The sequence below is a fragment of the Microcaecilia unicolor genome, chromosome 1 (assembly GCF_901765095.1).
Source record: "Microcaecilia unicolor chromosome 1, aMicUni1.1, whole genome shotgun sequence".
NCBI classification, from domain to species: Eukaryota; Metazoa; Chordata; class Amphibia; order Gymnophiona; family Siphonopidae; genus Microcaecilia; species Microcaecilia unicolor.
The window spans coordinates 220,831,677-220,845,891 of record NC_044031.1 but is presented as its reverse complement, the minus strand read 5'-3'; the positions used below and the strand labels follow the sequence as shown (position 1 = coordinate 220,845,891).

At 41.5% G+C, this 14,215-nt stretch overlaps 1 protein-coding gene across 1 annotated transcript in view; it reads right to left on the bottom strand.

Annotated features, from left to right (window-relative positions):
* The window catches only part of BMPER (BMP binding endothelial regulator), a 429,657-nt gene that overhangs the window by 323,985 nt on the left and 91,457 nt on the right, over positions 1-14,215 (bottom strand). The window contains exons 5-6 of the mRNA XM_030204510.1: positions 5,833-5,923; positions 4,706-4,788 (exon numbers count right to left, since the gene is read on the bottom strand). Coding sequence (XP_030060370.1) covers positions 4,706-4,788; positions 5,833-5,923 — 174 coding nt within the window. The remainder of the gene's footprint in view (positions 1-4,705; positions 4,789-5,832; positions 5,924-14,215) is intronic.

Here is a 14,215-nt window from a genome sequence, read left to right as displayed (position 1 = left end):
TATAATCATAATTGTGCATATAAATGCATATTTAGTAATATTATAAATATTTATGTGCATACCATGTTAGCATCTAAAATTGCCCCCAAAATGTGTATATAGGGCAGCTGACAATCTAGCAGTAATGGTGCTTGATCAGACTCACAGTCCACTAACATAACCAATGGGATTTTATCTTTTGCCCAACCTCAATGATAGGCAGGCAGAGCAATATTTGACCAGCTGGACATTGTGGCCTCTTCAAGAATGAGATACTTAAGCCAGGAGTGACATGGAGGGGCATAATGGAACAGAAACGCCTATCTCCATGGGCGTTTATCTCCGAGAACGGGTCCGTGAAGGGGCGGGGCGGATCGTATTTTTTAAAAGAAAAAGACGCCCATGTTTTATTCGTCAAGGTGTGAGCTGGGCGTTTTTGCTTTTCAGCGATAATGGAATATGAAATCGCCCAGCTCAAAAACGAATAAATCCAAGGCATTTGTTCGTGGGAGGGGCCAGGATTCATAGTGCACTGGTCCCCCTCACATGCCAGGACACCAACCGGGCACCCTAGGGGGCACTTTTACAAAAACCAAATAAAAGGTAAAAGAGCTCCCAGGTGCATAGCACCCTTCCCTTGGGTGTTGAGCCCCCCAAATCCCCCTCAAAACCCATTGCCCACAAGTCTACATCATTACTATAGCCCTAAGAGGTGAAGGGGGGCACCTACATGTGGGTACAGTGGGTTTGGGGGGGTTGGACGACTAGTAGCATTAAGCAGCACAATTGTAACAGGTAGGGGGGGGGATGGGCCTGGGTCCACCTGCCTGACGTCCACTGCACCCCCTAACAACTGCTCCAGGGACCTGCATACTGCTGCTTGGGAGGAGGGTATGACATTTGAGGGTGAAAGTAAAAAGTTGTGAAACATCATTTGTTGTGGTGGGAGGGGGTTAGTGACCACTGGGGGAGTCAGGGGAGGTCATCCCCGACTCCCTCTGGGGGTCATCTGGTCATTTAGGGCACTTTTGGGGGCCTTATTCGTCAAAAAACAGGGTCCAGGAAAAGTGTCCTAAATTCTAGCTCAAAACTGTTCCATTATCGGCGAAGGGCGCCCATCTCTGTTCGCCCGATAACCACGCCCCAGTTCCGCCTTCGACACGCCTTCGATACGCCCCCGTCAACTTTGTCCGCATCCGCGACGGAGTGCAGTTGAAAGCGTCCAAAGTTCGGCTTTCGATTATACCGCTTTATTTGTTTTTGTGAGAAGAACGCCCATCTCCCGATTTAGGTCGGAACTTGGGCGTTATTCTCGTTCGATTATAAGCTGGATAGTATTATCAATGAGAGGAACTGGTTGCAGAGGAACACTCCCCTAACTATAAAACCTTGATTCACTGTTGTAACCATATCTTTGACTTTCCTTGAGCCCCCCTGGCCTTTGACCATAGTTGTTGGCAGAGCCTTCTAGCCTCAGACTTAGCCCTTTAGACCAGAGATTTAATGGGCTGGTCCTATGCTACCCGTCAGTACAATTAAGTCTAGAAGTACCCAGGGGTATAGAGGGACCAGAAAGTCATGTAAGCATTTGGGTGCTAAAAGCACGGGGAATCCCAAGCTATCCTCTTGAGTTACTGGGGAGAGAGGAAAGCCTTATGCCCTTCTCCAGTCCTCCGGGACCACTTCGGACTCTAATGAGGCATTGAAGAGGTCAGATAGCGGAGCTGCCAGAACATCTCCAAGTTCCTTGAGTACCTTCAGATGTATCCCATCAGGCCCCATCACTTTGTCTACTTTTAGTTTAGCTAACTCCTCACAATTCTGAGAATCAGTCCCAGCCTACTACACATCCAACCCCCTTTGCATTTGTTTTTTGCGGACCTACCCCCAGCCTTTCATCCATGAGCACAGAACAGAAATAATTGTTAAGTAGTTCAGCTTTATCCTTATCAGTTTCTACATATTTCTCCCCCTCACTTTGAGCCCCACAATGCTATTTTGGCACTTCCTCCTGTCGCTTATATATCTGAAAAATGTCTTGTCCCCCAATTTTACCATATCGGCTATCTTTTCTTCCATTTGTTTCTTTGCTTTCCTGACAGCTTTTCTAGCTTTTCTAGGTATTTTTCCTGTCTTCCTCTTTCTGAGTCCTCTTAGGCTAATCTTCTTTCCCTTAACTTTTTAGCTACTGCGTTCTAGAACCAGAGCGGCCTTCTTTTCTGATATAAAGGTTAGTTGCCTTTAAAACAGCTCCTTTCAGTTTCGCCCACTGCTGTTCTACTTCCTTCAACTGTTCCCATCCAACCAACTCTTCCTTGAGAAATTCCCCCATCTCGGTAAAATTAATTCTCTTGAAATCTAGGACCTTCAGTCTCGAATAAGCCCTCTCCCCCTTTGTCTTAATATTAAACCATACTATTCGGTGATCACTAGATGCCAAATTATCTCCCACAGTAAAAACAGAAACAATGCCCTCGTTTGTAATCACAAGGTCTAAAATATCTCCATCCAGCGTTGGTTCTGTCAACCAGTGCTGAAACCATTCTTCCTAAATGGTTTAAGTAAAAGTCAGTTCAGAACACATCCTTGGACTTGCCTGGCTTATTCTTGGAGAAATGTGGAAAGCTGTTTTATTTGGCCTTCCAGAGGATTCTAATCCCAGCCCTGGTCCTAATTTAAAATCTGGTTTACGTATGCAGGTTCCCTCTGATTCTGGGTATACACTAGGGAATAGATTCTGTAATATGGGTGCTCCTGCTGCTCATGGCCAATACATTTCACGTGCATTTGTACATATATTATAGAAAAGGTTTTAAGCCAGCAGAACCTTTCCTAAAATAATTATTTTATTTATGTACAATGGCTTGATATGCCACTCACTGCACCATGGTGCTACTGAGTGGTTTAGAAATTCAGGATTAAAAGCAGGCTGTTAAGGTTCTTGAACTTTCCAAGATCACCATTAATAGCACCTATTGACATGGCTAGGAAATATTTTAAAGAAGTGCTCAGAATGCCATCAGAAACATTACCACCGACAGTGAGAACACAATATTTGATATTGCCAGGCATAAAAGAGAGCTCTGGTCTTCAGGAGGCAAATTTGTCATATTTCTCAAAGTCGTCATTGGAACTTATAACTCAAAGGATCACCCTAATAGTGGCTTTTGCTTTGGATCTGGACAGGGATACTGTTCTAAAATTGTATTTCTGCTATATGGATCAAGGAAAAGTCCATAGTCTGTTATTGAGATGGACATGGGGGAAGCCACTGCTTGCCCTGGGATTTGGTAGAATGGAATGCTGCTACTATTTGGGTTTCCACCAGATACTTGTGACCTGGATTGGCCACTGTTGGAAATAGGATACTGGGCTAGATTGGTCAGACTCAGTATGGCTATTCTTATGTTTTTATTAATTTTTGTCATCAAAGATTAGAAGTTTTCTGGATATTTCTAAAAATACCCAGAGGTGTCACCAAGAATTCTTGCCATTGTGCCCTAGGGCTCAGGCTCTGTGGATGAATTATTTACTTCATTTTCCTTATACTTGTTTTTTTTGCATTTCAAAATAATTCTTAAATCTTTAATTATCCCAAGCAGTTGTTAGAATTTGTAGTTTCTAAGGAAAAGTTAAGAATTCACATATGACTTGCTTATAGCTATTTATAGACCTTTGTTTAGGCTAGTTGAGATATCTTTCTGATTTTTGGGTCTGTTCTTTAGTTTCTTTTCCTTATTTTTTTATTTCTAAATCTTGGCTCTAGTAACTAAAATTGTGGAAGAAGGGTATTGTTTAATTTCTTTTATAAACTTCTCTATTTTAACATCTTTTTCTTATTTCAAGAGTTGCATTAATGATGTCATTGCATAATTTGAAAACTTGATAAAATAAAAATTGTTAAAAAAAAACAAAAAAAGAAAGCACAAGTTAAGATAGGAAAGGAGTAAGAAAGAAGAAAGAGAGAGAGAGAGAGAGGAAAAAGAAAACAACAATATTACCGAAATTGGGCACATCCCAATCTGGCTGTCTCAATTTCGATTTCTATGTTCTGTTAAAATGGAGCTGCACACATATGTGCATTGTTTCCAAAACGTTGTCTGAAATGTCCTCAGAATATTTGTTTTCTAGACAGCCAAAGCAGGCAAGTGGAAGTCCAGACTTACTCCCCTGTTTACTAAGCCGTGCTAACAGCTGCCATGCACTAATGCCGACACAGCCCCATTCACTTTGAATAGGCTGTGTCGGCATTGCCGAGCAGCTTAGTAAACAAGGGGGTTAGTCAGATATGACTAACTTAGGTAGGCTAATTATATTTCTACAGCAGTAAAAGGCACCTAGTTTGGAAAATGTATTATATAAATATAGAGAGAGATCAGAGCTTCCCAAACTGTGGGTCGAACCCCAAATGGGATCACAAAGCCTGCTTTTAGGGCCACAACTTGGTGGGGTCTCCATAGGTGCTTCATTATTCACAGAATTTTATTTGGCTGCAGTCATGGGGTCACAGCCAGAAAAGGATTAAGTACTGATATAGATAAATATTCACACATTTTATCCAATGTATAATGTTTATGATGTGTCTGTATTGTTGTAAGCCGCCAAGACCGGCAAGATTAAGCAGCATATAAATTTTTAAATCGTTAATTATATCTAGTACAATATGTTTGTACTATTAATACAGTATTTGTGTTGAAAGATGGCACATATGAAATTTAGTACTTACAATACAAGAACACTTCAGACACTGTTTCCCTTCAGGCTGAAACTCCTCCCCTTCCTGATACTGTCTGCCTTCGAATAAACAGCCTAAAAATAGAAAGAGGAAGAGTTGGCTAAGTGCTTATCAGCAAAGTGGTTTCTGTTCAAAATCCAGTACACAGCAAAGCCACAGGAACCAGCAACCTCAGACCGATATTGTGATCATTTCAAATGTTCAGCAGCCTCCTCTGAATACCTCCATATCATTAGTACACGATTACAAAATGCTGCCCAAAATCTCCAGCTTCCCAACAAAGCACTGCAGGACGAGTGATCAGGAATATTATAAATGCATGGCCATGATCCAGTAACACAAGAAAGAACTGCAGACTGATTTACTGCAGGGAAAAGTTCTAAGGGTGCTTTAGAAACCTCAATCTGATGTAACTGGATGCTAAGAAACAGTAGGGACGTGGAAAGGGCTAACACGCTACACTGAATCTTAACCTAGCCTCTTTTTCAGAGTTATTCATGCCAATAGTTGGCACTAAGTATGCTTTACAACGTTTAGATCTACACTACGTAGAGAATGAGAGAAGAAAAAAAAATGTAGGCCTGTAGCCAGCTCCCATTTATCAGTCCACGTCAGCAACAAGGTCTTAGATTTGTTTTCTGCATCATAAGCAAGTCAGTCACTTAGCAAGAATTTTGCAGAGAAAGCATCATGATTGATGGTGTAGAGAACATCACAAGAAAGGAAACACTGATACTGGTGAAAGAGCAGCCCTAAGGCTAAGTGTACAATTATGTGCATAGTGCATTTGTCTAAAATGAAGGAGAGGAACACCTTTTCAGGATCAGCTTGGGTTCTGTGCAGTAGACCTCGCATTCTTCTTACCAGAACATCTGCTAATCAGTTAGTGCATGGTGATGTAGCTGCACTAACCGATTAGAGCAGAACCCTCCTACTCTCCGCCCCCCAAACACACCCCCAGTTCTATAAAATAAATTTGATTTTAGTGTATGGGTAGGATGTGCAGATTCCAAAACTAACATGGAACGCCTGAGAATGCCCCATGGTAATGTCTTTTTAACCTTACCACAGCTTAGCAAAAGGACCCCTAAAAGTCTTCACATCTATATATATGTTACCTGGACACGTTGGGCAGCACAAGCCTGATTGCTTAGAAGGGTTTTTGCAGGTGACAATACACTGCAGCTCGGATTCAGTAATGACTCCTTCCTGAAAGAAAACAAACACTGCTTATTGGACAGAGCAGCTATACATGCATGCACAGAAACTGAGAAAGAAGGAGGTTGAAGAAGCTACTAATTTTTATCATTATGCAACATACACATTCAGAATGTTCTCTGGCCACAGAGCAAAAGAATGCAATTAGGGGCATGCAAAACAATTCAAGTTCAAAGAAACCAAATAGATTCCACCCCAGTTTAAATTTGACAAAATCCTCACATATATCTGAAATCTTTAGAAGAACTGGATTCTTTTTTCTCCCTAATCCTCTCAGTAAAAAATCCAAGCAAACTTGAAACGGGTCTGAGAAAATTAAAATGTAAGTTGATTTTCCATGGATCCATATGGGGTCAATATCCACAGCAGTATTTACCAGAAACAAATAGCTCAGGAACCAGTTTGTGAATTGATTTCTGAACTTTTTAAAAGATATTTGCACATCACAAAATATAACACAGATTAACACAATTGATGTAATCCTGTAGGCAGGTCATGTAGCAATGTGAGTGGAAGTGTTTTTTTATGTCAGCAGCGTTCAGTCCAAAATGTTTTCTATTCCCAAATTTTCTGGTAAATGTTTCCTCACAGGACTTAAGAACTTAAGTATTGCCATACTGGGACAGACCGAAGGTCCATCAAGCCCAGTATCTTGTTTCCAACAGTGGCCAACCCAGGTCACAAGTACCTGGCAAGATCCCAGAGCAGTAAAACAGATTTTATGTTGCTTATCCTAGAAATAAACAGTGGATTTTCCCATCTTACAATACAATACAATACAATTTAATATTTCTAACCCACGATTAGTCCCAAAGGGTTCAATGTGGTTTACAAGAGGAAAAAAACTAGGCATACCTAGCAAAATACATTATCAGAGAGAAGACGATTAATAATCATTCACAAGCATTCTAGCAACAAAAAGGAGTTCCTATAACAGGTATTCATTGTATAAACTTACTAAATAGAAGTCTTCAACATTTTTTTAAATCTATTATGATTGTGCCCAGGTCTTAAAGTCAACAGTAATGAGTTCCACCAAAAGGTAACTTGTTAAGAAAAACAAGATACAAAAGTTCTTTTATATGTAACCTTTTTAGAATGAGGATAGTGAAACATCATGAAAGATCTTGCAAGAACCTTGGAGTTGAAACATATACTAAACCAGATACTATCAGAACAAACATGGAAAAACCCTTTTTATAAATTTTTGGAAAATTTTGTAAGCTAACTTTCTAGTTTTGAGAGATTAATACACCGTTTGTTTTTGCTGATCGTTTGAAATCCCATGGTTTTATATCTACGTGGTATTTGCCTAGGTTGATGGATGTGATTTACTTGCCTTTGTAATGTCTCTCAAAACCTAAGAAAAACTTCTACAAATTAAAAAAAAAATAATAATAACACGAGCCCTAACTGGCAACTAGTGGAGTTTCAAATACAATGAGGGGCATTTTCGATATGACGTCTAAGTCCAACTTTTGATGTTTTGCTAAAAATGTCCAAATTTCAAGAGGGGAATACAGCCATTTTCAAAACAGAAAAACATCTTTCTTTTTTCTTCGAAATGGCTATTTGCTAGGTGTTTTTGTGCTCTGTGCATTTATCTTTTTGGTCCATTTGGAAAAAAAAAGTCCAAGTGAAAAATGTACAAAATCAAGCCATTGGGATGTAGGAGGAGCCAGTATTCTTAGTAGACTGGCCACATAGACATTCCAGGAGAGCAAAGGGAACCCTAGGGGGCAAGGCAGTGGGCTTCAAATAAATGCTCCTAGGTACATGTCTCACTGTTGCTCCCTTATCTTGTCTGCTGAGCCCCCCCCCAAAAAAAACCCCACCCAAAATCCACTACCCCCAACTGTATACCACTATAGTAGCCTTATGGGTGAAGGGGGCACTTATATGTGGGTACAGTGGGTTTCTGGTGAGTTTTAGAGGATTCACAGTTTCCACCACAAGTGTAACAGGTAGGGGGAGGTATGGGCCTGGGTCCACCTGTCTGTAGTACACTGCACCCACTACTACACTACTCCAGGGATCTGCATGCTGCTCTAATGGACCTGGCTATAACATCTGAGGCTGGCATAGAGGCTGGTAAGTAATGTTTTTAATCACATTTTTGGAGGTGGGAGGGGGTCAGTGACCACTGTGGGAGTTAGGGAAGGTCATCCCTGATTCCCTCCAGTGGTCATTTAGGTCACCTTTTTGTGCCTTATTCATAATAAAAATGGGTCTAGCCCAAAACATCTTAGTTTTAGTCCTGGACAGCTTTGTTTTGTTCCACTGTGGCTGAAAAACGTCCAAGTGTTAGGAATGCCGAGATTCCACCCTTCACATGCCCCTGACACGCCCCCTTGTGATTTCAATGCACAGGAGAGAGGGCGCTTAAGAGTCCATTAGTTTCCTCTGTGGCATGAGGCCAGTCTCACGGTATGAACCACAACATTGTTCCAGTACTACAAGGGAAATTGATGCAGTCTTAAGTGCCCTTCCTCCTGCTGACCACAGGATGAAGACTGAGCTGTAAGCTGAAGAAGCACTGGGGGTAAGGATGGGTCACTGGTGAACCAGGATGGGAAGAAGTAAAAATGAAAAAGGGAGAGGAAGTAAAAGGGAGAGGGAAAAAGAGACGGGGGGAGTGGTGACAAAGAGGAGGCATGGGATGCAAAGATAGTAAGAGTGATATAATAGGTCAGGAGGCATGTTGAGGAGACCTATATGGAGGAGGACGTGGACAGGAAAATTATATGGGGTGGGGTGAGATAACAAGAGATAGCAAGAATGAGATTTATATGGTTCAGGAAGGGACATGAATAGAGATACCTACATGAGATGATAAGGGAGGGCAAAGAGATAGATACTTATTTCAGATGGGTGCAGGGGCAGACTGACAGTGTTCTGGGCCCTCAGGCAATAAAGGCCATGGGCCCCTAACAATCTATCAAAACTGATTAAATTAGATGGAAGCTAAGGAAGAGTGGGCCCCCTACTCTTATGAGTCCTCATGCACTGCCCTATTGTTCCAATGGTCAGTCCATTCCTGTATGGGTGAGAATCCTGGAAGAAAGATTACATGAAGTGACGGGGCAACAGGAAGTGGGAGAGGGGAATTAGAGTGAAGTAGACTGTACACAGGGTAGTAGGTAAGCTTACCATAGGGCTCCAGGTCATCAAGACATTGAACAAGCCCTGCTTTTTTTTTTTTTTTTTTACTATTAGTTCAGCCTATCTCTGATAACCTTGAACCATCTACAACCCTAGAATTTGAGTTAAGAGGATGGTAGGGACAGTGAGACTCTACCTAAAATGGGAATGCGATAATGGAGTGGGAAATAGGAAGAGGAGCCTCATGATAGAAGCATGAAGCAGGACAGAGAACACAGAATGCGGAAGAAAAGGACTAAAACCAATTTAAAAGGTGTGCACCAGGGAAGAAGCTTGAACTGGTCAGAGGATGAGACAGAAGGAACCAGATGAGTGCTGGGAAAGGTATAAGTTTGGAGGGTGAAAAAGAGAGTAAGTGAAAGACAGGGATACAGGAGATTGGAAAAGGAATAAATGGGAATGACAGACTGGGAAGGGGGATGAGAGAGGAGAAGCGCTAGATAAAAGTCAGAGAGATGAAGCAGGAAAGAGAAGCAACACAAAATGGAAAGGAGACCCTGAAAATAAAGAGAAGAGGAAGGCAATGAAAACACAAAAAAGACCAAAACCAACATGATTAGAAAAATAAAATTCTCAGAAAGCAAAGGTAGAAAACATTTTCCTTTAATTTTGCTGATTGGACTATGCCAGCTTTCTTTATATTTTGCACCAGCTTCAGTGTCAGCAGGAGGGAGGTGAGGAAGTCCCAAATCTGGGCTCCCAATTTTTTCCTAAAACAAATCAATGTGAATTGATTTGTCCAAAACGAATCGGCGAACCGATTCGAATCGTGAATTAGATAGCTCTAGTCAATAGCAGTCCTAACTTTGTCCGGTAAGCTATTAAGGATGGGCAACCAGAAATATTTTGTTTCCTCTTGTTTCCCATGTTGTTTACAGGAATTTTCATTTTATTTGGATTTTTCTAGCCATTTTGTCGCTTTGTCGGTTTCCGATAATAGAGCACACTCTTTGGAAATGGTGTGCAGTGCACAGTGGAAAGAGGATTCCTTTCCCAAGTTTGAGCATGTTTCACCAGTTTGCCTACAAGCATTAGTTCATGAATGTGTGGTGGTTCCAGTATCAGGAAAGAATGCACATTCTTTCTGAAACAGTACACACTATTGCTACATAGTACACATTATTTCCACATAGCACGCATAGCTATCAATGAATGACAACACACAAAATAGCATATTGTTTCTGCTCATTTTTATTTGGTAACGACATAAAACAACATAGGGCATGTCATTCACGTTTCCTATATTGTCACAAATGACAGCCCATCCATATTAGCTATATGGGTACAAGAACTGAATATGAGCTGTACCTGCATAACTTCTGGGGAACACCACTCACCCCGATATTCAATGCTGATACCCAGACATGGCCTAGCATTGAATATCCAGGTCTAATTTGGCCAGTGACAGTGAGTGGATAAAATACGCTCAACTGGCTGAGTAGTGACTGGTGTGTGTCAAGAAAATTCCTATATACAGTGGGGGAAATAAGTATTTGATCCCTTGCTGATTTTGTAAGTTTGCCCACTGACAAAGACATGAGCAGCCCATAATTGAAGGGTAGGTTATTGGTAACAGTGAGAGATAGCACATCACAAATTAAATCCGGAAAATCACATTGTGGAAAGTATATGAATTTATTTGCATTCTGCAGAGGGAAATAAGTATTTGATCCCCCACCAACCAGTAAGAGATCTGGCCCCTACAGACCAGGTAGATGCTCCAAATCAACTCGTTACCTGCATGACAGACAGCTGTCGGCAATGGTCACCTGTATGAAAGACACCTGTCCACAGACTCAGTGAATCAGTCAGACTCTAACCTCTACAAAATGGCCAAGAGCAAGGAGCTGTCTAAGGATGTCAGGGACAAGATCATACACCTGCACAAGGCTGGAATGGGCTACAAAACCATCAGTAAGACGCTGGGCGAGAAGGAGACAACTGTTGGTGCCATAGTAAGAAAATGGAAGAAGTACAAAATGACTGTCAATCGACAAAGATCTGGGGCTCCACGCAAAATCTCACCTCGTGGGGTATCCTTGATCATGAGGAAGGTTAGAAATCAGCCTACAACTACAAGGGGGGAACTTGTCAATGATCTCAAGGCAGCTGGGACCACTGTCACCACGAAAACCATTGGTAACACATTACGACATAACGGATTGCAATCCTGCAGTGCCCGCAAGGTCCCCCTGCTCCGGAAGGCACATGTGACGGCCCGTCTGAAGTTTGCCAGTGAACACCTGGATGATGCCGAGAGTGATTGGGAGAAGGTGCTGTGGTCAGATGAGACAAAAATTGAGCTCTTTGGCATGAACTCAACTCGCCGTGTTTGGAGGAAGAGAAATGCTGCCTATGACCCAAAGAACACCGTCCCCACTGTCAAGCATGGAGGTGGAAATGTTATGTTTTGGGGGTGTTTCTCTGCTAAGGGCACAGGACTACTTCACCGCATCAATGGGAGAATGGATGGGGCCATGTACCGTACAGTTCTGAGTGACAACCTCCTTCCCTCCGCCAGGGCCTTAAAAATGGGTCGTGGCTGGGTCTTCCAGCACGACAATGACCCAAAACATACAGCCAAGGCAACAAAGGAGTGGCTCAGGAAGAAGCACATTAGGGTCATGGAGTGGCCTAGCCAGTCACCAGACCTTAATCCCATTGAAAACTTATGGAGAGAGCTGAAGATGCGAGTTGCCAAGCGACAGCCCAGAACTCTTAATGATTTAGAGATGATCTGCAAAGAGGAGTGGACCAAAATTCCTCCTGACATGTGTGCAAACCTCATCATCAACTACAGAAGACGTCTGACCGCTGTGCTTGCCAACAAGGGTTTTGCCACCAAGTATTAGGTCTTGTTTGCCAGAGGGATTAAATACTTATTTCCCTCTGCAGAATGCAAATAAATTCATATACTTTCCACAATGTGATTTTCCGGATTTAATTTGTGATGTGCTATCTCTCACTGTTACCAATAACCTACCCTTCAATTATGGGCTGCTCATGTCTTTGTCAGTGGGCAAACTTACAAAATCAGCAAGGGATCAAATACTTATTTCCCCCACTGTAATTCAGTTCACACTAGCAAAACACCAACATCTTGCAAATCCTCTGCACTGATTTACTGGAGAGCACACGACATGTGAAGAGCAATTCTATAACCGGAGTGCCTGCAGTTTGGTGTCCCTTTGTATGCATATAAGCTCAAGAAAGTAGTACTCATGCACATTAGCATCCTAAGCGTGATTCTATAAGGGTACATATAAGTGCTATAGAAGATAAATGCAAGAGAGAAGCATGGAAGGGGCATAGGTGGGGCTCCCAGTTCCACACATAACATACAGGATACTGTAAGTTACACTCGTCCTTGTCACATTTAGGTGTCTACAGTCACACCAGGTCTATGGCTGCTGTAACTGCAATGCCAATACCGGATTATGATAATGTTCAATAATGGAATGCTCTCACCATGTGCTATAGGGGTGCCTATAATGAGGTGTCCACTTATAGAATTGCCACCTCTGATTTCATCCCGTTCACCTTGGGCTGCTGATCAGAAGCATTTACACAAGAGGAATCAATTGCTTCTGTTTGAACTTTCCACTGTAGTGACTGTATCACTGGAACTCTTTGCCACCTGATCTATGTCTTCTAAAGGATTATTTAGGGCATAATTTTATCAAGCTTTTTCTGTGTATAAAACCTGGTTTACATGTAGAAAAGGTTTTATAAATCCGTGTGACCACATACGTGTATAATGATGCGCGTACTGGCATTCCCAGGGATGCAGCTTGGGTTGAGCAGAAGTGGGGCTGTAATGTACATTGCCATTTTATAAAATAAACTGGCACATGCATAGAGCAGATATAGATGTGTTGGTCAGCATTTGTGCATTATTGCAGCTAGCTCTGGGATTATAAAGCTACATGAGTGCCAAGGTTGCCTTTATAAAATAGACTTAAAATAGGCACCTTTTTGGACTCCTTTCATAGATGCCTTGTTATACAAACAAGCCCTTCATATGTTATATAGCACCGGTCTCTTGTGAATCCTTTTCCATTACCGGATTCCTCTCCTTCTCTACCACATACATGGAAGCTCCACTTTTTATTTATTGATTTATTATTTATTAGGATTTATTTACCGCCTTTTTGATGGAATTCACTCAAGACAGTGTACAGTTAGAATAAATCAAACATAAGCAATAGACAATTACAGAAGTAAAAATATTCAAATAACAATACAAAGTATGGTGTGGAAGTGTATTTTCAAAGAATTTAGACATAAAGTTCCATAAGTTGAAAATCTTACACCTCTATAGTTTACTACTTACAATGTCAACACAATACGTAATAAAATATTTTCATAGTTTTATTTTAATAGTTTAATTTTATAATGCTGGCATTTGAAAGATCTTCATGTTACACAAATAGATATTGGTTTTGAATTTCCCACTCCCACCCCTACACACTACAGTTATATGTATAACTAATACAGACCACCCCAATATTTACAAAGATGTTCTTTATGTATTATGTATGTGTGCTTGCATGTCTGTACTATATCTGCCAGTTGAATTCCCATTCTTTTCCCCTTTCTCCCCTTCCCCATTAATTCACCCTTCTTTTAATGCCCCTTATCATCAAGCAACAATGATCATCCTCAGTTCTTCTCACAATCCTTCCCAACCTCAATCATCCTCCAACCTCAATGTCCCCCTCACTGCTCCCTCAGCCATAACGCTGGTCCCCTAAATCTTATCTTCACCCTTCTAAAGTTCATTTCCTTATCTCAACAGAATGGATGAACTGTACTGCAGACTCATTTCCTGTCCCAGACTTAGCAGCCTCTTTCCTAGCTTCAGTTTCCCTGTCTGTATATGGGTATGTATGTTTGTATGTTTTTCCGTAATCTGTAGGAAGCTTCTTTCAGCAACTGAAAGAGAAGCAAACCTGGGGCTCTAAGTTATTGTCTGGACATGGGGACTGCTTGGTTGCTTGGCAACCAGTTCAAAAGATGATTGGTCAACAATAGACTTAATGATGACAGGCACCCTGTAATGAGATGTGGTTTTATTATATAGCATTTTCTTTAAGCACTGCAGTCAGCAACTGGCACTGT